Here is a 23,609-nt window from a genome sequence, read left to right on the forward strand (position 1 = left end):
ATAGCTTAGCCAGCAGTATGCTGTAGTATTTGCCAATTTCTGTGGAGTAAGTATTTCCATCATGGCCAATTTAAACCGTCAGTGTGAAGTCACTAATAGCTCAGAAGAGATCTACAGGATCAGCTCTCATGGGGGAATGGGGGGGGCAGTGGTGGGGAGAAAGTACAGAAGGAAGACTTCAGAAGATGATAAAAATGACATCTTGAAACTGAATATTTTAAATTAAACTTCTCCAGCACATAACACTCCCTCAGCTTCATTGTTAAATTAAAAAAGCATTTCATTTGAAAATTTCTTAGGTTTTTCTCACTTCAAAATAATTCCTAAGTGCTTTGTATTAACTTGAGCCCCTGCCCCAAATTCTTACATGGAAACCCTAACCCCCAAAGTGACAGTATTTGGAGACACAGCTTTTTAAGAGGTAAGTAAGGTTAAATGAGGTCATGAGGGTGAGGCCCTAATCTGAAAGGGCTGGTGTCCTTGTGAGAGGAACAGAGACCAGACCACTCTCTTCAAGGACACAAAGGGGCCCTGTGTGCACATTTCTTTTAAAAAAGAAGCCAGGAGACGAGGCCTCAGAAAGAAACGTGTTGGCCCCTGGATCTTGGACTTCCAGCCTCCAGGACTGTGAGCAGAGAGTGCCTATTGTGTGTGCCCCCAACCTGTGGCGGCCCGAGCTGATTAATACAAGTGTGCCCACTGACGGCCAGCAAACCAGAGCCCATGAAGGTCACAGAGCTTGTCTGGGGTGACAAAAAAGTTTTGGAATTAGAAGTAGTGACGGTTGTGCAACATGGTGAATGTAGTTAATTCTACGGAACTATATACTTAAAAATGAAGAAGACTGGCAAATTGTGACATATATTTTACCATACTCTTTAATTAGCAATAATCACGCCTCGGATAAACCTCATTGGCTACGATACTGCCACTGCGCAAAGCTTATTTTACCATACTCTTTAAAAATTAGTAATATACCACCAAGTAGAACACTTTCTTTTTTTTTTTTTTAAAGATTTTATTTATTGGGCGCCTGGGTGGCTCAGTGGGTTAAGCCACTGCCTTCGGCTCAGGTCATGATCTCAGGGTCCTGGGATCGAGTCCCGCATCGGGCTCTCTGCTCAGCAGGGACCTGCTTCCCTCTCTCTCTCTCTCTGCCTGCTTCTCTGCCTACTTGTGATCTCTCTCTGTCAAATAAATAAATAAAATCTTTAAAAAAAGATTTTATGTAAAGATTTTATTTATTTATTTTACAGACAGAGATCACAAGTAGGCAGAAAGGCAGGCAGAGAGAGAGGAGAAAGCAGGCTCCCTGCTGAGCAGAGAGCCCGATGCGGGGCTCGATCCCAGGACCCTGAGATCATGACCTGAGCCGAAGACAGAGGCTTTAACCCACTGAGCCACCCAGGTGCCCCAGTAGAACACTTTCAATGGGTGACTTGTATAGTGCGTGTATTATATGTATGGTATGTGAATTATATCTCAATAAAATTCTTTTTTAAGAACTCAGAGCCCAAACTGATGAGTAATCAAGTAATTTCAAAAGCTAACTTGCTGAAAATTCCTTAAAAGATGTGCCAGTGAGAAATTCTATTAACAGGAATGCAGGTACACTTTAATATTTGCTACCAAAAAGAAATGCCCCTTGGGTCTATTCCCCTGGGAGGCTGGGGGCAGGCATGGGAAAGCACCACCTGGGGCCAGGTTTGTCCCAGTGCAAACTACCTGAAGAGTGGGGGCGGTCCGCTCTCTGCCACAAGGCGTACTGGTGAGAATGCCTATACCCCCATCCCAGCTGTTCTCATCTTTAGAAATCTTTGCCTCTAAATGTTTAACTACACAAGGAGTCTCAATTTCATACATCCAAGACGTACAGACGAAAACTACAAGTAAGGATTTTTCATTGATCAGACCGGCAAAGGCAGCCACTGGGGCCACTTGGCTGGGGCGGGCAGAGAAAGACACCCATCGCTGCTGCCTTCACAAACCGCACAGTCCCCAGGGAGGGCACGCAAGCAGGATTTACAGAACCTAAAAATGCATACATCCTCTGCCTCAGCAATTTTCACTTTAGAAATTTATCCTATAGGCTTTTGTCCATGGGTACAAACGTTGTTCACACTATAACAGCGAAAGACAAGAAAATTTTAACTGCTATTTAACAGGAGACTGGACATACAAATTCAGGTTCGACTGAACCTGGCTGCCGTGTACCGCTGGCAGCAGGAATCACGCTGCTGCTTCGTTCCCCCTGAGCTGGGTCATCAGGGCCCCTCCATCAGCTGTCTGAAGCACTATTCGACACATTTGGCAACTTGGTAGGTAAAAAAGCGCATCATCTTGTTTTAATTGTTATTTCCTTCATTCCTACTGGAGTTGACTTCTTTTTTCATATTTATTGGCCCTTGTACATTTTGAGTTCTGTAAAAAAATTCACAAAACATGTTTATAACATTTGTTGGTTTTTTTCAATCTTCACTCTGATATTGTGAATACAGGCAGGGATAAACACTGTCATTCTACACTTGGGGGGAAATGGGGCTCCTGGATCTAACAGGAGCTACCAAATATTTATTGTGCTAGGCCTCCTGTGTTTTAATCCATCACTTCTAATTTTCCCAACAAGCCAGAGAAGAGGTAGCTCTTACTATTCTTATTTTACCAATAAAGAACCTGAGGGTAGGAGAAGCTGGCTGACTTGCCCAAGGTCACTTGGCTGGTAACAGCGACCTAAGTCAGTACCTTGGCTCTACAGCAGCTCCTCCTCTTCTTCCAGGCCTGGGTAGGAAGACGCTGGAGTCAGTGGGCCGTGCGGAGATCCACCCAGTCCCACACGTGCAGGGAGGCGTCGCTTGCTGCCGATAACAGAGTCCGTGGCTTGTGGGGGTGCCACGTGTGGGTAGTGACCAGTGGAGCAGTGTCTGTCTGATTGTCCTCCAGGAAGATGTGACCTCTGTGAGTGAAGAGAGGTTCTACTTGGCTTCCCACTCCATCCCAAGATGTGGCATCATAGACCTGGACTGTCCCATCAAAACCTAAGGAAGAACGAGAAAAGAGAGGATTGACACTGAAAAGTAATTTTTTAAAAAAGATTTTGTTCATTTATCTGACAGAGAGAGACACAATGAGAGAGGGAGCACAAGCAGGGGGATGGGAGAGGGAGAAGCAGGCTTCCTGCTGAGCAGGGAGCCTAAAGCGGGGCTAGATACCAGGACCTTGGGATCATGACCTGAGCTAAAGGCAGACGCTTAATGACTGAGCCACCCAGGCAGCCCTGAAAAGTAATTTTTATTGTTTATTATTTAAGTTATCTCTCTGCCCAATATGGGGCTTGAACTCACGACCCTGAGATCAAGAGTCCACACTCTGACTGAGCCAGGCAGGCATTCCTAATTTTTAAGAGTTTGCTCTCTGGCACCAAAACAGGCTATAGGATGAGAAATCAAATAGTAACAAGATGCTTAAGGCCAGGGGTGCCCAGCTAGCTCAGTCAGTAGAGCATCTGACTCTTGATCTTGAGGTCACGAATTTGAACCCCACGTTGGGTGGCAACTACTTAAAAAAGAAAAAGATATGTAAGGCCAGCTGAAGGGGGCGTAAGCTATGCCCCTGATATCAGCAGCCGATGACTCACTAGGGTGGTGACAGTATACTTCTTTTGTTCATCTGTGAAGTGTCAGGCCCGAGGCTGACCCTGGACATGCGTTCTTTTAATCCTCACCACTGTATGAAACAGGTACTGTTATTCTCCTCAGGAAACTGAGGCTGAAGAGACTCTTTCAAACCTTCTCCACTTGCTTCAAAGCCTAATCCCTCTGCATCCAGATCCCTCTGGGCAGATGGCCTTTCCTCTCTGGCTTGATGGCAGAAACAGAAGCCTTTACAGAGGAGCGCCCACACGTCCCCCCATGACCTAGCTATACCCACACGCACTCCATCCTGCTGTCTTCTTGCTACCAAAGAGACAGTTCCTCCACCGAGTCTGGTTCTTCCCTTCTGCCCTTTTTGGATCCTGCCATTATCAATGATATTTTCTTGCTCTCTCGACTATTCTTTCAACCTCTCCCCTTCCATGGGTCCTTCCCATGGACTCTGAGATACCCTCATTATTAGACATCCTCATTCAGCTAGAAACTGCCAGGCCAGACCCAGGAGCCTGCTGACCTAGCAGCTTGCTGGAATTCGAGAAGCAAGCAGTCCAAGAAGCACTTCTGTGATCCTCTCACCTCTTGCTGGTCCAGCCCCGTGACTATCCTAGTGCCTCACTGTCTGCAGGTCTCTTGACCAACCTCAGCACCGAATTCCTGCTCAGGTAGGAAAGGTCTGCTACCCATGTGAAAGTTGAGTAGCTAGAACGGGGAAGGGCCTGCCCTGGAAGAACCTGGACTACTGGTCTGGAGCTTCTCTGGGAGCGACTGTCACTTCTGGGGCCAAGTTTATATGGGGCTGCAGTCTCCTTCCCGAGCACCATATGGTCCCCTGGGAGGTAAGTGACAGACACCAAATACTGCTCAGCGGTACCTGAAATGGCCAAGCAGTTGTCCAGGCCTGGAGCCCAAGTCACTCGCAGCAGCTCTGGGTCAGGGCTGGGTGCAGACACCGAGCACTGCACGGAGCTCACAGGATGGCTGAGATCCCGGGGATCGAGGAGACAGAGCTGCCCGTTTGAGCCAAGGCTGGCAATGCTCGGCCCAGGGCCCCAGCCCCCAACTTCAGCACACCACCTCCCTCCAGCAGCCCCAGCCCCGGGGCTGATGGTCTCTGACGGCGCCCACTTCTGGCGGATGTCAACAAGCCCCAGGCGGCCTGAGGAGCAGCAGAAGGCAAAGGTGTCTGCAGCCAGCACCTGTAGGCTGCTTAGCTCCTCACTGTCACTGACTCCTGGAAGACAGAGGGTGACAGAGAAAAGCTGCTAGAATCACAGGAATCTGGCCGGTCACACGCCCCTTCCTCTGGAAGCTTCCCACCAGCCCCCGGCACCTCGCCACGCTCCACCCAGCTGGGATGGCACTGGTCCCTGGGACTGCCTCCTCCAGCCCCAGAACCGTAGCCCCTTGAGGCCAGGGCCAGCCTCACGTCCAGCTGGTTCCCCCAGCAGCTGGCCAGGTGGCTGAACTCAGTTCTTCATGGGGCTGAGGAGGATGGGAGTGAGCAGGAGATGCCGGCAAGGGGTGAACAGAAGCGGTACCTGAGGTGTATGTGGTCTTCTGGGATTCCAGGTCCACGACCTTCAGACTGCGGAGCCTTACCCCGTGGAGGACTCCGGGTGCCATCGAAGAGAAGATGGCCACCCTGGGCCAGAAACCGCCCTCCTTGTCCGGCACAGCAATGGTGCTGACAGCTTGAATGACATCTGGGGGAAAGCACAAGAGGCTAAAATCTGGGGTGCCGAGGAAGGCCTGAAGTATTACAAGGTGGAGGCCATACGGCAGCCTCTTCCCTAGTACATTTAGGTCAAGGACGAAAGGGGGCTGACAGCCGGCAAGAGAGGACGTGAGACATAAATGCCCTGGATTACGTTCACATTTCTAAAACTGAAACTGTCAGGAGCACTTTAATTCCTTCATAATTTGTCTTATAAACAGTTTTGCAAACGGGAGCTAATGAATCACAGCGGCCATCTCAAAACCCCAAGAGCAGTCTGGCTTTTTATAGTTTTACAAAGAACACATGAAGATAGAAAAAAGCCAAGAATGCACTGAGGATGTCACTGACACCTTAAGTGAAAACAACAGGTACAGAGTTCACGAATTAATAGTATTTCTTCAAACACATGTTCCATGGCCTCAAGCGACCTGCAGACGCCAAGCAGGAGAAGGTCACGAGGCCGATGTCTCCAAATGGAGACTGGGCGGGGGGGTTCCATGTCACTGTTGCATCGGGCAGGAGCAAGGACCCATGTGTCTGCTCAGCCTGCTTGGTTCTCGCCCCGTGCTCTGGAGGCTTCTCTTGGTGACAGCCGTTTAGAGCAGAGCTCGGAATGGAACAGGTCATTTGCTGCACAAACTACTTTAGGGAGATGCATATTTCCATTTTGTATTTTCTGGCTCCAAGAGAGGCTCATTATTTGGTCACCACTTCTCTGAAGAAAACGGACACCTAGCTATTTTTCTGGTTCTAAAGCACAGGTGAAAGTCAGAATGAGGAAGGAAGAGACGAGAAGGAATACTAGCACGGCTTGGCAAGCGGGCACAAGGCAGCGAGTCCCTTGAAACGGTTCCCATCCAAGGAGGGCATGGGGCACGTGTCTGGGCTGAGCTAGAATGCAGAAGGCCCTTGGGTGTTCCTCCCAAGACCCACGGGCTCTCAGTACCCTTGATCTGGACTTGCTGAACTCAACCGCTCCTTCCACACGGGCTGTGGAGGTTTGGAGCAGACACGATAGCCGAGCTCGGGATCCGAGACTGGGGAGTGCCGGTGAGGCTGTGAGTCAAACCCGCCTTGGCACAGCGTGCCCCCTCCTGGGCGGCATGTGCGCAGCTCCCTCTTCCCTTTCCACACACTCTAAGGAGCCTGGAACAGACTCCATGAGACCTACTGCTCTGAGCCAGGGCACGGGTCTCAGATATGATCCGTCCTCTGATGGGGGAAAGGAGGAGGCCTTCAAAGGAAATTTTCCCTTCAAGGGAAAGCCTTCAAAGACCTATTTCAAAGATGCAGTGGAAAATTTCAGAGCCTCCTGAAGGTCTCCTCCTCCTCCTCCCTCTAGCCTGTGGTAAAATGCCCTCCTCCAGGGAATCCATACCACATTTCGCAAACCAGCCTCAAATGGAAAATGGAAACAACTAGGAAATCAAAGCAAAAGACACAGCGAGGCACCTCTAAGAACTTGGCCATAAAAGAAGGTTGTGTCTGAGGATTCACCAACACAGAACAGGTCAGAGGTAGGCACACTCCCTACAGAACCGGAACAGCGCCCACACCTGCAAGAGTGAGCAAATGCCTTAACACAGCTAAGGGATGGTGGTGTCCTTGAGAGAGGGGGCTGTCCAGCCACAGAGGCAAAGAAAACACTGGGGCCTGTCCAGGGCGGAGGGAGCCACACCAGACTAAGCACTGAACTTCAAAGTGGCTACAGTAGGCGACATTCAGCTGAGACCTTCAGATATGTATTCGTCTAACTCAAAGGCTTCCACAGCCCCAGTGAGGAGAGAAAAGTCCTCAGACGCTGCTCCAGGGGCCTGGATGGCACAAGGCCTGGGCAGCACTGACTTCACAAGCTTTATACTTTGTGCTGAAGACCGCGTGTGAAAACACAATTTGTAAAACCTCTGAGCTGATTCCTCTTGTTATGGTTTTGTTTTTCACACAGTCTTTGGTGAGGTCAGGTCTTCTATAGGCAAAGAAATAAAGATCTAGAATAGTCTAATTTCAGGGATACTTATTTTTTCATTTATGAACTCATAAAACTGCATTCCAGTTTCTATAGGAGTCTGATGAGTAAGTCTGTTGAGTGTGTCTGCCTCTATAAACACATTCGTTTAGGATGTGCTAACAAAATCGGGTTTTTGAGACATCAAAGTTGTGGGTCAGCACCTGGACTTTGGAAAATTCTGGCTTCTAGAAAAACAGCTGGCCGACCCTCCCCAGGCTCTGGACTATTCTGCACTAGTATCGAGGGAAAGAGAACTTTTTTTTTTTTAAGATTTTTTATTTATTTATTTGACACACACACACACACACAGATCACAAGTAGGCAGAGAGGCAGGGGTAAGCAGGCTCCCTGCTGAGCAGAGAGCCTGATGTGGGGCTCGATCCTAGGACCCTGAGATCATGACCCAAGCTAAAGGCAGAGGCTTAACCCACTGAGCCACCCAGGCGCCCCAGGAAAGAGAACTCTTTTTTTTTTTTTTTGGAAAGAGAACTCTTGATCTGATTTGCTACTCACAAAGGAGTGTCAAAGCTAGCCCCACTGGGCCATTAGCTCCCCTGAGGCTAGGGCTAGAGGTTCTGTGCAGCACCTGGTACCCCAGGCACCATCAGGACAAAAGGCAGCACAGAAGGCAGCTCCGGGTGCCTCCACATGGCTAGTGAGACTCCCCTCCCTCTCATCTTTAAACAACTACTGTCGCATACAGCCTATTTTTAGGTCAAGATAAAAAACTACAACTTACTGGCCTAAGGACAGACATGAAGATCAATGGAAGAGAACTGAGAGTCCAGAAATAAATTCTTATATTTATGGTTAAGCAACCATCTTTCAACAAAAGCAGCAAGGCAAATCAATGGAGAAAGATAAGGCTATTTGACAAATGGCGCTGAGACAATTGGATATTTACAGGCAAAAAGGTGACTTCACACTGTACACAAAGGGGAACTCTAAAGAGAGCACAGGCTTAAATGCTGGCACGAAAACAATAAAACTGGGGGGAAAATAAAACAATGCATAGAGGAAAAAAAATCTGTGGGTTAGGTAAAGATTTCTTAAATATGACACCAAGAGTACAGTCCTTAAGAGAAAACACTGACAAATCAGACCTCACCAAAATGTAGAACTTTTATGCTTCAGAAGACACTATTAAGAAAACGAAAAGACAAGTAACAGACTGGGTGAAAATATTAGCAAAACATATATAGGATTAAAAACAGAGCTATTCTACGACCCAGCAATCGCACTACTGGGTATTTATCCCAAAGATACTAATGTAGTGATCTGAAGGGGCACCTGCACCCCAATGTTCATAGCAGCAATGTCCACAACAGCCAAACTATGGAAAGAGCCCAGATGTCCATGGACAGATGAATGGATAAAGATGTGGTATATATATATATACATACCATGGACTATTATGCAGCCATCAGAAAAATGAAATCTTAACATTTCCCATGACATGGATAGAACTAGAGGGTATTATGCTAAGTGAAATAAGTCAACCAGAGAAAGACAATTATCAGATGATTTCACTCATATGTGGAATTTAAGAAACAAAATACAGGATCATAGGGGAAGGGAGGGAAAAATAAAACAAGATGAAATCAGAGAGAGAGATAAACTTGACTCTTGACTTTAGGAAACATACTGAGGGTTGCTGGAGGGGAGTTGGGTGGGGGGAAGGGGTAACTGGGGGCATTGAGGAGGGCACGTGATGTAACGCGCACTGGTGTTCCATGCAAATGATGAATCACCGAACTCTACCTCTGAAACTAGTAATACGTTATGTGTTAATTAATTGAATTTAAATAAAATAAAATTTAAAAAACATGTATAGGACAAATCTAGAATGTATGGAAGACTCTTAAAGATGAAAAAGTCGGGCGCCTGGGTGGCTCAGCGGGTTAAGCCGCTGCCTTCGGCTCAGGTCATGATCTCAGGGTTCTGGGATCGAGTCCCGCATGGGGCTCTCTGCTCAGCAGGGAGCCTGCTTCCCTCTCTCTCTCTCTCTGCCTGCCTCTGTCTACTGTGATCTCTCTCTGTCAAATAAATAAATAAAATCTTTAAAAAAAAAAAGATGAAAAAATCAATCAAAAAATGGGCAAAATATGTGCTCAAAAATGAGCACCAAGAAAAAAGGAGCATCTAGGTTTCTGCTTGCTGTTGTAATCCCCAGAACCTTCCCCATTGCCTGCCACATCAGAAGTGCACAGTGAGTATCTTTGAATGAATGAGATGTTAACTACTGCTACAAATCATAGTAAGAACAATTTTTTCTTTTTTTAAAGTAGGCTCCACACCCAATGTGGGGCTCAAACTCACGTCCCCCAGATCAAGCGTCCCATGCTCTACCGAGCAGCCAGCCCATAAATATTCCCTATCATTGACAGATCTCCCTCCAGGGACCAGCTCCAAGCGAAATGGAGGCACTGACCCCGCTGCTGCTCAGTAAATACCCTACGACCTTTTCTTCAGAGCCCCTACACCTGCACTGAGATCAATGATTATTCCTAAGTATAGTTACCACCAGATGTGGTTCCAAGCAGACCCTAACGTCAGACCAGACCCGCGGCCAGGTCAGGCTACTGTCTTCATGTCTTTCAACAACTCAGCCTCTCTGGGATGGTCTGTTCTCAGACTCCTAAGAATTTAATGAGATCAGTCACGGAAAGTCCTTGGTACAGTGCCTGGAGGACAGTATGCTTATTAATATTACTGTTACCTTATGCAGATTATTGATTAATCTGAACAAGTATCTATTAAATGTACAGTGAATCCAGAACATCAAAGGCCCAGGACGGCATACTGTCTTCAGCCTGTGAGGGCGTGGGAAAAAATAACAAAACTCTCTCACGAAGATATGAGTAGGCATTTCCCCGAAGAAGACCTATGAATGGCTAATGAGCACAGGGAAAGATGCTCAATATTATTAGTTATTAAAAAGATGAACATGATCACAAAACAAACTGAGGGTTAATGGGGGGAGGGGGTTTGGGGGGGTGGGATTATGGACATTGGGGAGGGTATGTGCTATGGTGAGTGCTGTGAAGTGTGTAAACCTGGCGAATCACAGACCTGTACCCCTGGGGATAAAAATATATTATATGTTTATAAAAAAAAAAAAAAAGATGAACATGAAAGGCACAAAGAGAAAAAAATTTCACTGTCACTAGGATGCTTTAACAAATGTTGATGAGGACATGGGAAAACAGAATATCTCATACACTGTTGGTGGGAATGTAAATAATGAAGCCATTCTGGAAAACAGTTTGGAAATGTCTTTAAAAAAATCAAACATATTGGGACGCCTGGGTGGCTCAGTTGGTTGGACGACTGCCTTCGGCTCAGGTCATGATCCCGGAGTCCCGAGATCGAATCCCGCATCGGGCTCCCAGCTCCATGGGGAGTCTGCTTCTCCCTCTGACCTTCTCCTTGCTCATGCTCTCTCTCACTGTCTCTCTCTCAAATAAATAAATAAAATCTTTAAAAAAACAAACAAACAAACAAACATAAATTTACCACATTATCCAGTGATTTCACTCCTAAGTGTCTGTCCAAGGGAAATGAAAACATGTCCACACTGAGACTCATACATGGTAACAGCCAACAGCTGGTGGACAGATAGGCAAGTGCAGCACACACACGCAGTGGAATATTACTCAGCCAAAAAAAGGAACTAGTGCTATATGCTGGGTCCCTGCCTTTCGTCCTGACTGTGCCTGGGGAACCAGATGCCCTCCCGTGGTACCACAGGACGGACCTCAAAGTGTGACACTGAGTGAAAGAAGCTACATACAAGAGACCACACATCGTATGATAGGAAATGTTCAGAAGAGGCAAATCTATTACAGAGGCAGAAAGTAGATTAGTGGGGCAGGGTGTGGGAATGGGGAGTAACAGGAAGTGGCAAAACAGATCTCACTTGGGTCATGAAAATGTTCTAAAATGGACTTATAGTGATAGTTGTGCAATTAGTTAAATGTACTAGAAATCACTGAATTGTACACTTAAAATGTGTGAATTTCATTAAAATTTAAGAAAATAAACAATCATAACTGCAAGTCAATGATACAAAGTGGACACTATAGCATTAGACAAGTGACAAAGAGGACACAACAAAGGAAAGCCCTGAGTCTGTGATCTTGCAAAAGCACAAGAACCACCTTTCTTGACCAGCACGTCCTGGGGAGAAGCCAGGAGCTACCAGCCGGGCTCTGGGAAGTAGCCAAGGGAGGCCGCACAGGGACCAGGGGCGGAGCATCACACAAGCAAAGAGGCAGTTCCAAGAACAGTGGCCTGTGCCTCCGAGGCACAATTCTGTTCTGGCCAACAATGCTCTAGCTGGAGGAGGGATGGAAGGGGCTGGATCAGGGCTGCCCGCTCTTGGTGCCTGCCTGGCAGGGGAACCTGCACACCCACTGCGGAAGGGAAGGCTATTCCGCATGAATGAGCTCCCTTCCCTCCCAAAGGGAACAGGATTAACACTTCCGGCTCCTTTTCCTGTTCCCATTAGGGAGTAGAGTGACTTCACGAAGAGGGAGACTGGTAGGCTGTGCCTCTTGCTCCCTCATTATTTTCCATCCCTGTGATCTCCTTGCCACCGCCACCTCCTCCTCCTCCCAGAGGTGAGCTTACCTGAGTGGCCCCAGCTCTGCCCTCGCCTCTGCCCTGGCCTGGGGAGAGGCACGGAGTACGGCAGGTGCTCGTCCTACGACTAGGGACGGGAACTGAACTCCTGAAGCAAGTTACAGAAAGCTCCATCGGGGAGCTTTGCCCACTCATCTTTGCCCACGTTAAATTAGATACTGCATTTTAATTTCCACCTGGCTCTACGACTCCTTCTTAACTGGCCTAGATTAGGAGCCGGAGTATATGGGTATCAGGCTTCCCCACAACCCAGCCCCACCAAGTCAAATTCACTCACCACTGTCCTCTGCGACCTGCCACACGTGCAGGTAAGAACCGGGTAGACCAGTGGTTACCAGCAACCTATTCATAACAGACAGAAGGATTAGTCTAGCAAGTGGGGAGCTCACTCACATACCCGCCGGCCTTTTCCCTTCCCGGCCTGCTCAGCTTGGGGTCCCTACACTCCCCATACCAGAAAAGCTTACTGCACGGAGAGATCATCAAGACCAGTCTCCCTCATTTCACAGACAAGGAGCAGCTTCCGGCACTTGAGGGACAGACCCAGAGCTCATGGAGGGTCGTGGGACTGAGCCCAGGCATCCCTAGGGCATGACGTATCCGAGAGGACATGAGCATGGAGCCTGAACACACAACCCTAACCTGGAGACTCTCCATCTCCGCCAGCTGGGACGATTAGTCCCAACTCCCCACCACCAGTTCTTTGAGAAACTAAGGGCATCCTTCTACTCTGTATTCCTTGGGACAACTCCAGCGACCTGTGGGTTACATTAGTTCAAAGGTCTTTGGTCTGGGAGGGACCATCAAGCTACCAATGTTTTGTTGTTTTTTTTTTTAATATTCCAAAGCTGCGTGTGTGCGGCACACACACGCGTGCCTGCGTGCTGAGTGGGTAGGGGTCAAGGCGGTGCTAAAGAGGCAGGACACCCCTGACAGCTCCAGCCACTCCACCCTGAATGGAAGGTCAGGGTCACAGAGCTGACCATACCTGGTGTCTGGCACGTGCTTCAGCTCAAAGACAGACGCGTCTGAAAACCCTCCGTGGCACACCTTGAAATCTCTTTCTGGGCATAAGCCCTAAAATACAAAGGGGTGGAGCATCAGAGAGCCTGCTTTCCAGAGACACACCTCCGATGAGCTCCGGGTCAGACGCTGGCACGAAGCCCCTCGCTGGCAACAGATGCTTCTCCCCGCCGGGCCTCGGTGTGCTGCCACTGGTAAATGTTGGTCTCAGCTGCCTACACAGCCTTCCTGGCTTCCTGCACATCCAAAACCCTTCTCCCAACCTTTCCCTGGGCCCTTTCACTACAGCACAAGTGTCATACTCCAGGCCTCCTTAGAGGAGTCACCCAAGCTTCATAGCTTCATCCAAGACAGCTGGAATGTATCAGTCAACTACCCTATCCTCTTTCCTCCCCAGCTCCCACTCAAAGTCAGGTGGGTTCTTCTAGCAATAAAAATGTAGCAGCCACCAGTCATCCAGTGTTCACTGCATCAGGCTCTGTGTTCAGGGCTTGATCTACTTTATCACATTGAATTCTTTTAATGGCCCTGTCCTGTACGTACTGTAACGACCCCTATTCTAAAATGACAAAAGCACAGGAAATTTCAGCAACTTTTCTAAGGTCACACAGGGATTATGTTGTGGATCTGAACCCAAGTCTGTCTAACCAAAGTTCATGCTCTCAGCCACTAGACTCCACTCTCTCCATGGGAGGGACTGGAAGCAGAAGGAAAGGAGGTAGCCACAAGAAAAAAGAGGAAAAGCCAGTGGTGAGAGGTAGGAGGTAAATAAGGTGTCTCCTCAAGGCTCAGTCTGGGTGAGTGAGCTCCTGGCTCAAGCCTCAGTGGTGGGGACTGGGGAAGGTCAAGAGCACTAGGCAGGAAATTCCCCCCAGGGCCACAGAGGCCAGGCTGTCCTCAGATGAGTGTGAGTGATTTTACAGCAACCTCACGCAGCTACTCACTCTTTTTTTCTTCACACATTCTCTTCTCTTGGCTTCTGAAACACTGCCCTTTTCTGAGACTCCTACTTCAAAGACTCTTCCTTCATAGTACTTGTTGTGGATTCCTCTTCCTCTAACCATTCCTGAGGTTTGCTCTTAACACATCGTCTTCTTTTACTCCTTATACACGACACTGTCATCCTCGGTGACGTTAACCATTCTAAGGGTTTCGGCCACCCTCTACACGCCAATGACTCCCTAAATCCATTTTTGATAAAGTAAAACTGACCCCTTCTTCTAGGATCCCTCTGTAAACCTCAGACATCCTGTAGCACTTATCTCTGTGCATCCCTGCCTCCCTGTGACACAAGCAGGCAGGACCAGGGCTTGTCCCTCTCTCTGTCTAGTATCCAGGACAATACCTAGTAGGCGGAGAAACTCTCTAAAGGTTTAATAAATGAATAAAAAGTAGACGCATATATTCAGTGTTCATATTTCAAGTTACCTGGTTTTCTTTTACAGAAAGTCTGAGAGGTAGTATGAGATGAAGAATCTCATTTTTTTTCAGGCTTTCATAGCCAGCAACGAAGACTCCTGGAAAAAGAAGCAGAAGTAGCTGTGCCAAACTGCTAGAAAGATCCTGGACTGTGGCTGTGTCCAGAAATTTCCCCAAAACCTCCAAAGCAAAGATAAATTCCTCCACTACTGGTATGCAGCCTTGTATTGGGGAATGGAAGGGATCTAGATCGTACTAAGGGAATGTTAAGTGCCCACAGGGCGGAAATTGCTACAAGACCAAGAGGAGGCCTCAGACTCCCAGAAGTGTGGGTTGGGTCCCTTCCCGCTGAGCTAGCATTAAGAGGTCCAGCCTGGGGGTGCCTGGGTGGCTCAGTAGGTTAAGCCTCTGCCTTCTGCTCAGGTCATGATCTCAGAGTCCTGGGATCGAGCCCCGCGTTGGGCTCTCTGCTAGGCAGGGAGCCTGCTTCCCCCCCCCCCCCGCCCTGCCTACTTCTGCCTACTTGTGATTTCTCTGTCTGCTGCATAAATACATGAAAAATCTTAAAAAATTAAAAAAAAAAAAAAAAAAAAAAAAGAGGTCCAGCCTGAGGAGTAAGAGTCCATCTCCTTCAGAGCCAGGCAGGGCAGATCACCTTTGTCACCAATCCATTCGAGGACTCGAGTGGCTCCTGAAAGGTCGAATGCATGGAAATCTTGGTACCTGCATGAAAAAGACACAACGTTACACGGTGCATAGCACTACAGCTGTTAAAACTCTGAGACAGCAGCACGGTTCGGTAGGTGGGGGCCCAGGCTCTGGCGCAAAGCAGACCTGGGGAGCAGGTCTCGTTGCACATCATAGGCCCCGTGTGACTGGGGCCAGGCCGGTCACAGTTATCCCTGAGCCTCGGTCCTCATCTGTAAAACGCAACTCCCAGAGATCCCGCGCTTCCCAAGGCTGATGTGAGGGATCACTGAGACCTTTTGTTCAAGGTCTCACTCAGGCTGGCGCAAAGTAACGGGTCACCTAGGAGATTATCATCTTCCAGGACCACCGCTCTTCCTGGCACCACACACAGGCCACGCACGCGGGGAGGTGCCTCTTCCCAGATGCCGGGCCCCGCCCCACGACCAGGCCGGCCCAGCCCACACCGGGGTTCCCTGCGCGCCCCACCCCGCGCCCGTCAGCCCACCCCGCGCCCGTCCGCCCACCCCGCCGACTCCAGGCCCAGAGCCCACGTCCCAGGCCCAAAAGATTTACAAGCGCAAGGATTCCACCAGCCAGTCCTCCGCGGACTCCATGGCAACGCCGCTTCCGGTACCCCACTGCCGCCGCCCCACTTCCGCCTCTGGGAACCTTCCTCGGCAGGCGCGGCCCTCTCGCGAGGAGTGGGCGCGGCCGGCTCTGGCTGGGAGGCGTGGTCCCACGCCAGGGGGCGGGGCCGAGAGGAGATTGAGCGCCTTCACCAGCGCGCAGTGCCCTCGCCGGGCTGGGTCCCGGATTCTCCTGACAAAAGCTCCGGGGAAAATGACGTAAAATCAGGGGTTCCCAGGATGTCAGTTCCGGGCGGGGCCTCGGGGGCCAAATACCCGCCCATTTCATCACCGAATATTTGCAGATCAGAGAGGGTCAAGCCCAGATAAAATACAGGATGCTTGGTTAAATTCGAATTTTAGGTAAACTAACGAATAATTTTTTCGGGTATGTCCATGCAATGCTTAGGACATCTCATACGAAAAACCTATTCATTGGTTTATGTGAAATGAGAATTTAACTGAGTGTCCTGTATTTTTACTTGCTAAATCTGGCAGCCCTACCCAAGGCCAGAGAAGAGAGTAAGCAGACAGCGAGGTCTGGATCCTAGCCCGGCTCACTCCCTTGTATGCCCTGGGCACTCCCCTCAAAGCTTGGCATAGGGATGAAATGGAATGGGGTAAGCAAAACCTCATCTTGTAGTGGAGGGCAGCTCCCTCGTCCAGGCGAGGAAAACAGGAGAGACTTGCCTGTGCCAGTAGGTGGCAGAGGTGAGAGTAAGAACCCAGGCGTATCCAGCAGGCGCTGAGTACCTGCTTGCTGAATGAGCGACTGAATAGGAGTCCCGAGTAAGCCGGTGTCCTGAAGTTCTCTAGACTTTTTGAAGCCAGCTCTAGCTCATTGAACATGCCCTCCGGCAGCCCCCTTTCCCTCCCGCGCCCTCAAACGCGGCTGGAAGGAGAGGCCCAGACAGTCTATGTAAAGAGCAGGGTTTTATTCACGACTTCAACACGGAAGCAAGAAATACAGCAGGGACATAATTTGTGTCTCATGAGCAGTATTCCCGGCGACACAACCAGAAATCACAGTAACGGAGTAACAGACATTTGAGCCCAGGTTTTACATCCAGATGGGGCTGCCACCAGGGTCCCGCTCAGCACCTTCCCTGGGTGTGTGCAGTCTAAGTCACGTCGGCGTCTCTTCCTCATTAGGGGCACCCCTTCTGCAGCATCTGGGCCAGCAGCCTCCTGTACTGAACGGGAACACACAGAATTGATCTGGGCAGAGGGGGTACATGACAGGGGTGTCCTGCCATTCCTAAGTGCTAGACATCCACAGAGGTAGGCGGGGGCAGGCTCTTAGCTCAGGCAGGCCCCCCTGGCACCTTTCTCCCTGAAGAAGGACCTGGGAAGGGTCGGGCAGTGGTTTTCTCAAAGTGGTCATGAGAGACAAGGAGATCAAGGAAGTGAAGTCCCTGTTATGTGCCTGGCCCTGGGCCAGCATCCGTGTTTTCTCTCCCTGGCCCCAGCTCTGCCCCAGAACCCACTTCTGAAGCCCCATTCCCCAATCCCAGGTACTGTTTCCTCGGAGGTTTGCTAGTTGGTGACATCACTAGCCCCCAAGGTGACATCATCTCCCTTTAGACTCAGCCAGCCCAAGCTTCCGGCCCTCACTTCTGAGGTCCTCAGGGGCTCGTGGTTCTATGAAGGAGGAGAGCCCAGGAGGTTGACTGAGGCTGGAGTTGGGCCTTCTCTAGGAAATGCCCCTCCCTTCTTTCAAAATGTATGCACTGTATTTTAGGCACAGTGGGGGATATGAAGGTGAGTCTGTGACAGGTGCTTACTAAGTGCTTTCTACGTGCCAGGCACCACGCTGAGCACCTGACACAAATGGTCTCATTTAATACAAGATGGGCGCTATCCTCATCATCCCCATTTTATAAATGAGGAAGATGAGGTCTTTGAGGTCCCTACTAAATAGCTAGGTTACGAGCTTAGCTCGCTGTCACCAGAAGCCACATTCTACCACACTACATGGCCTTCTGGGCACAGTAACAAAGTACGAGGGAAGGTGGTATGGGCTGCGGACAGCACCAGGAGCAGGGAATTGAGGAGCTGCCCTTCTACCAGACTAGAGACTGAAGCTGTCTTGGCTCTAGCTTAGGGATCTTGAATGTCCTAACTCAGTGATCTACAACCAGGGGTAATTTGGTTTCCTACCTCTTTCCCCTCACGAGAGCTCTGGCAATGTCTGGAGGCATTTTTTTGTGGTTGTCACAAATGGGGTGGGGGAAGAATGCTCCAGTGGGTAGAGACAAGGGATACTACTAAACTTCCTCCAAAGCACAGGGAAGCCCCCACAATAAAGAATTATCCAGCCCAGAATGTCAGGAGTGCTGAGGTTGAGAAACCCTGCGCTGAGAGTCACTGAGGCGGATGAGGGACTGGGAAGAGCACTGGTCAAGTTGAACAAGGTCTGGACTCTGTCTTGGGTGCTGACTCTTCTCCTTTCTGGGTCTCAGGGTCCCAACTGTAGCCACAAATACAAACGAGGCACAGCAAAGGTGGAGAGCTGGGATAGGGCAAGTCTGGGGCGGGGGACATCCTGCTGCAAGAAGCTCGCTAATTACTCCTAGGCTGTGACTTCAGACTGGGGACTAGGTGAGGGGAAATTTCTTTCCTACTTCTTGCTCTGTGAGGTTTGCTGGAAGTTCAGTTTCTTTGAAGTCTTCTCCCTTTGGCTCTGGATCACAAGGAGAGCCTGGAATCCCTGGCTTTCTGGGGCCCATCACACCTTGGGGGGCTGTCACACCTGATGCCTAATGCTAGAACCAGCAGCAGCCCTGGCTAGGCCTCTCCTGGGCCTGAGGTAGGAGCTTGGCTCACCTGGGGGTGAGGTGCTGGGCTGCTAAGGCTCATGCCCAGGACTTTCTTTAGCAGGAGGATCCTGGGAAGATCATGACTCAGTTGGAGTCTCTGGTCCCTCAGGGAGATGTGGGAAGCTGTCCCCAAGAGGAATGGGCTGGGGGTTTCCAGGCTCTTCTTACCCATGAAGTGACCTAGAAAGGAGGCACCGAGGCACAAGGAAGTTGGGGCGCGAGGATCCTATCCCAGTGGGAAAGCTCCCCATCTCTCTCAACTTTCAGTTCTCGTGACAGCAAGATCCAAGGTCAGTCTTCCTCCTCCTCCTCACCAGGAGACACAAATGCCCCCGTGGGGTGGCAAAGCCTGTACTTCGGCTGTTCCTGAACAGGTGGAGATGGTAGAGAGGCTGGCACATGGCAAGGGAGAAAGTCTGCCGGTTGTGCTGCCTGCTTGCAGGAGGGACAGGAGAGGGCAAGGAGGAAAGTGGGGGAATGAAGAGGTGTTTGGAGGGTGGAGGCGCAAAGAGAAGACACACCAGAAGTCAGAATAAGGTTCAGCAGACTGCTGCCTAAGGCAAGGGGCTCCGGCTGGCAGGCAGATCTAGGATCCAACCCCAGCTCCGGCTTTAACTGGCTGAGTGATCTTAGCCAAGTCACTGAACCGTCTGGGTCTCAAGTTTCCCATCTATTAAATTAGACGAGTTCCAGGGTCCTCACCAGCGTGGACACTAGTGTCCCTGGCTGAGGAACGGCCTGACAAGAAAAATGGGATCAGAGCATGGTGAGGGGCGCTTGCCCGGGTCCCGAAGACTTACCGGTGGCCCAGAGGTTGCCCCGAGGGTGCACTCGGATCTTGCTGGCCCGGATGCGGGGCTCTGGGGGATCCCAGCTGAGCGGCGCGGCGCCGGCAGCGAGCAGAGCGAAGAGCAGGAGTCCGCCGAGCAGCCGAGAACCCCCCGCTCGCAAGGTCATGGCTGTCCCCCCGCCGCTCCTCTGCCCTGGCACGCTTGGCAGTGCCTGAAGCCCGGGGAGCCGCCTTCCCTCCTTTTAAACCCTCTCCCCTGGGGGCGGAGCCTGTCCCGAGGAGCCCGCCCCCGGCGCGCTCGCCGCCACCCAGGCCCCGCCCCACAGGACCCTGGGCTGGGCAGGACACACCCCCCCACCCCTCCCCGGCTGGGCGCTTGCGCTCCCGCGGCCACATGGGCATCGTTGCCGCAGGGCTTTGGCGTCCGTGCTCACCGCCCGCCAGTAGAGGCCCTGACCCCGGGCAAAGCCCGCTTCCCTGGCGGCCGCTTCGCGGCTCCCACTGGCTTTCGGCCCACGAGTGGTTACTTTGCCTCGGAACCTCTCTTTACAAGGGTAAAAGCGGGGGTGGCACTACAGTGTCCAGCAAAGTGCCAGGCACCAGCCGAACCATAAAATGCCTGCGCCCCTCCCTCTTAGGGAATGAGACCGTGTTCACCGTGCTCCTTGCCCTCTCCCCGCCAGGGCTCCCCAGGTGCTGCAGAAACCACAGCAGGTGCTCGGGCTGGCAGCGCAGAGCGTCCAAGAATGGACGCTGTACTGGGGGGAGCCTGGCCTATCCCTTGGGTAGGAGGCAGATCTCTGGGTCAGGAAGTGGAAAGAGCACCGGACCAGGAATTCATAATAAACAGTGTGACCTCGTTGAACCCCACTTTCTTCAACTATAAAATAGTAAAAATAGTGTTGCCCTAAATGTAATAATTTTACTTTTTTTTAGCAGTTATTTTGTGGCAGGAAGGAGCAGTCCCACAGGACTGGCCTCTCACACCCAGTACCCTCCTTCTCCCAAGTCCGTCCTTGTCTTTAGAAAGAACTTCTGGCTCAGCGCCAGCACTTAATGAGTGAAAACACTGTGCTCCAGAATAATACATTTGTTTTTGCTCAAATGATTACTGAACACCAATGTTCAGTAGCACCATGCTAGGCACGGGAGGAGGGAGACAAAAGATCATTCCCTGTGGCCAAAGGAGTTACCATCTCACTGGAGAAACAGAGTGCCAAAGGAGTGAATGATGGAGGCGTGGGGTGCAGACCCACCCCGGGATTTGGGGCTCTGCACCGTGCGGCTGGGACAGACCCCACTCCCCAGTCTGGCTAAGTAATGGTACTTGGGATTGCCCCTGCGTGTATCTAGCGCGGCAAGGCCAGCTAGCTCTGCAGGTCACCGCTCTAAAAGGGGAAGTATGGAGCAGAGGCTGGATGTCATGCTGAACACACAGGACAGGGACACTCCATTTCTGGCCCTGGCTTTTTCCCCAGTCTCCTTGCTTCTCATCCCCCTCCCTGGCATTTACACCTCTCTGCATTCTTGTCACTGCTCAGCCCCGGTGTACAGATATAGCTCTTATCACCTCCCCATAATAACCATTCCCTCTGTGACCCCCTTCCTCTCCTCTGGCCCACGGACGTAGAAATTAATGGGAACACACGGGAGCTGGTATTAATTGAGTGCTGCTTCACTTCAATGTTTGAAGGAACCTTATTTGGTAGGTTTCTCTCTCATTTTATAACTGAAACAGGCTCAGAGGTTGAGTCGCTCGCCCAGATGTCACACTCGAATCAGCCTTCGGGTAGGCTTGGAACACTCTATCAGGTTCCCAAAGTCATGCAGGGTGGACGCTATTTCCCTAAACCACACCCACTCCCGTTTTATCATCATGAGTGTAAACATCGAGCTGGTTTAGATTTCTCGGGGGAGAAGGGGAGCAGGCACTGAATTTAGAGTTTGCCCTCAATTCTGCAGGGGACCCTGGGGCTGGGGGTTCTGTTCTAACCAGCCTGCGTTCACAGCTCCGAGACTGACCTCAGGTGCTCCCAGCGGGATCGTTTTATCTGTCAGGCTAGCACAGCAAGCAAGGGGCCTCTAGGGACCCTGGAGAAAGAAGCAGGGTAGCAGCTCCACGGCTGCCAGGAAACATGTGCTGGGAATGAGAAGCATTAGGCCCAGCAGAGAGGGCGGCTGGCTCAAGACAGCACTTCCAGACTCAATGTCTCAGGGAGTGTGCCAGGCTCTGGTTTAGAGTGAGATCTCGGCTGTCCACTGCCCATTCCCCAAGCATACCGTGATGGCAAGGGAAGTCTAAAGGCCTCCATCCCACTGGGAAGACTGACAGTGAGTCCGGTGGGGGCCCCCAGGGAAGCTCTTCAGCACTCACACTGGGCCCTTTCCAGGTTTCTACAGACTTAAAGGATAGCCATGGGAAACATACACAAGCTTCACAAGACAATCCTAGAGATGATGAAGGGGTAAAAGATACATGGCAACTCCTGTTACAACCAACACCAACAAAACATCTGAACTACACCATGGTTTTTAATCAAAGATTGCTTGAAATAAAGGACATGTGTGTTACTATTTGCTACATTTTCACCGAACTAGAATCGATTATAACTAACATCTTTCCACAAGTACTTACATGCATGCTCCTTTGATCACCAAAACTATTTTGATGTAGTAACGACTAGCATTATGCCTATTTCACAGATGAGTTAATTCAAGTACAAAGCAAGTTAGTTGCAGAGAAACTACACAAATGGAGGAAACCAGAATGAACTTGATGGACATGAAAGGTGCAGAGGACAACAGAGGAAGCGAAAAGCAGAATTTAAATTAGACATACGTGAGTCTGGTGAAAAGGAATGACAACAAATGCAGAGTTGCTCAGGAAAGGATGGTTATAAAATCACTCCCCCAGCAAACCTTTGAGCACAGATCTGCACCTGTATGGTCTGGGAGGATGAAGAGAAACAGGTCTTGCTCTTGAGTTTCAGAATGGGAAAGGACTGGACAATCAGGACAACAGCAGTCTTCAAGAAGAGTCAGGGATATAGGATACAATTTCCCAGAGTTAGAGGGAACATATAAGAATTAGTTAGAAAATCAGAACATTCACCATTAGTCAAGAAATGTACCAGAAACGGAAACTGCCAAAACACAAAATATTTTTTTAAGGCAATGTTAAAAAAGAGAGAAAAGACCTACATCTAACAAGAAAGTAAGGACAATCGCACCAGTGGCTAAGGGAGCTAAGCAGCCACTGCTCCACTCAATGGCGCAGGTGCTCAAGGAACTTAAAAAACCCAAGAAAGGGATGAGCCCCAGGTCCAGCATTCATAATTATTTGGGTGGGACAGTCAGTATTTCAGGTAACATTCAGTAACTCAAATTAATACTCTTTAAACTCCAAAGAGGTTTCAAATCTGCCTGAGAATCTATTTCTTTTTCTTTTTTGACAGACAGATCACAAGTAGGCAGAGAGGCAGGCAGAGAGAGACAGGAGGAGGAGCCAGGCTCCCTGCTGAGCAGAGAGCCCGATGCGGGACTCGATCCCAGGACCCTGAGATCATGACCTGAGCCGAAGGCAGAGGCTTTAACCACTGAGCCACCCAGGCGCCCCCTGAGAATCTAACAGATTTGCCAATCTGAGTTGAGTCCACAGAAGAACCACCTCGAGACTCTAAAGAGTTCCCAAGGGTCGTGGCATTTATGCCAAATGAAAGAGTCTCATTAGATATTATAAAGGTACAGGATTGGGTTATGACGCCCAACATCGTGACATAAGAAAAGCAACAGACTTAGAGTTGTGGCCGTGCCTTTCATGGGCCAGGAGATCTTGGGCAAATCTCTTAACTTGTGGTTTCTTTTTTGTAAAATGGAGTTTATTTTGAAGACTCAATAAGAGAAAATAAAAATCTGTCAGGAATTCAAAAGCACTTAGCGAAGCATGTGGCAAATACTAAGTATTTGATATTATGAGCTGGGTCCCGGGAAACGCAAAGCCTGGTTTCAATCGAAAGCCCATTACCGGGGGAAGAAAAGGCTCCCTGGACAGCCGCTAAAGCTGCGGTGTTGATACAACACTCAACAAAATGCCTATCACACTGGGAGTTGCTGGACAGACTAAAGGGCCAGCAGATCTGCCTCAACTTTTGACCAATTCAAGAAACAAATTCTGGTCTTCTTCCACTTAAGTAAGTTGTCAGGCTGACTGCTTTGATCAAGGC

At 49.9% G+C, this 23,609-nt stretch overlaps 2 protein-coding genes across 3 annotated transcripts; both read right to left on the minus strand.

Annotated features, from left to right (window-relative positions):
- Nucleotides 1–1,430: 1,430 nt before the first annotated feature.
- On the minus strand, nt 1,431–15,776 carry LOC111152710 (WD repeat domain 73). Its single transcript, XM_022511283.1, has 9 exons — nt 15,725–15,776; nt 15,117–15,184; nt 14,471–14,559; nt 13,008–13,096; nt 12,297–12,361; nt 5,189–5,353; nt 4,522–4,881; nt 2,743–3,035; nt 1,431–2,421 (listed from the first exon to the last, which is right to left on the minus strand). The coding sequence occupies exons 1-8, from the start codon at nt 15,763–15,765 to the stop codon at nt 2,800–2,802; spliced, it is 1,113 nt and encodes a 370-aa protein (XP_022366991.1). The 5' UTR covers nt 15,766–15,776; the 3' UTR covers nt 1,431–2,421; nt 2,743–2,799.
- Nucleotides 15,777–16,699: 923 nt separating this feature from the next.
- Nucleotides 16,700–19,580, minus strand: LOC111152690 (neuromedin B). Of its 2 annotated transcripts, none has more exons than XM_022511262.1 (3): nt 19,397–19,580; nt 18,604–18,776; nt 16,700–16,970 (listed from the first exon to the last, which is right to left on the minus strand). In XM_022511262.1, the coding sequence occupies exons 1-3, from the start codon at nt 19,551–19,553 to the stop codon at nt 16,926–16,928; spliced, it is 375 nt and encodes a 124-aa protein (XP_022366970.1). In that variant the 5' UTR covers nt 19,554–19,580; the 3' UTR covers nt 16,700–16,925. The 2 variants fall into 2 exon arrangements, with proteins under 2 accessions (XP_022366970.1, XP_022366969.1); XM_022511261.1 differs by having other exon boundaries at nt 16,801–16,965; nt 19,397–19,553.
- Between the last annotated feature and the right edge of the window lie 4,029 nt (nt 19,581–23,609).

The sequence above is a fragment of the Enhydra lutris genome, unplaced genomic scaffold (assembly GCF_002288905.1).
Source record: "Enhydra lutris kenyoni isolate GAN:26980312 unplaced genomic scaffold, ASM228890v2 scaffoldscaffold29, whole genome shotgun sequence".
Lineage (NCBI taxonomy): Eukaryota > Metazoa > Chordata > Mammalia > Carnivora > Mustelidae > Enhydra > Enhydra lutris.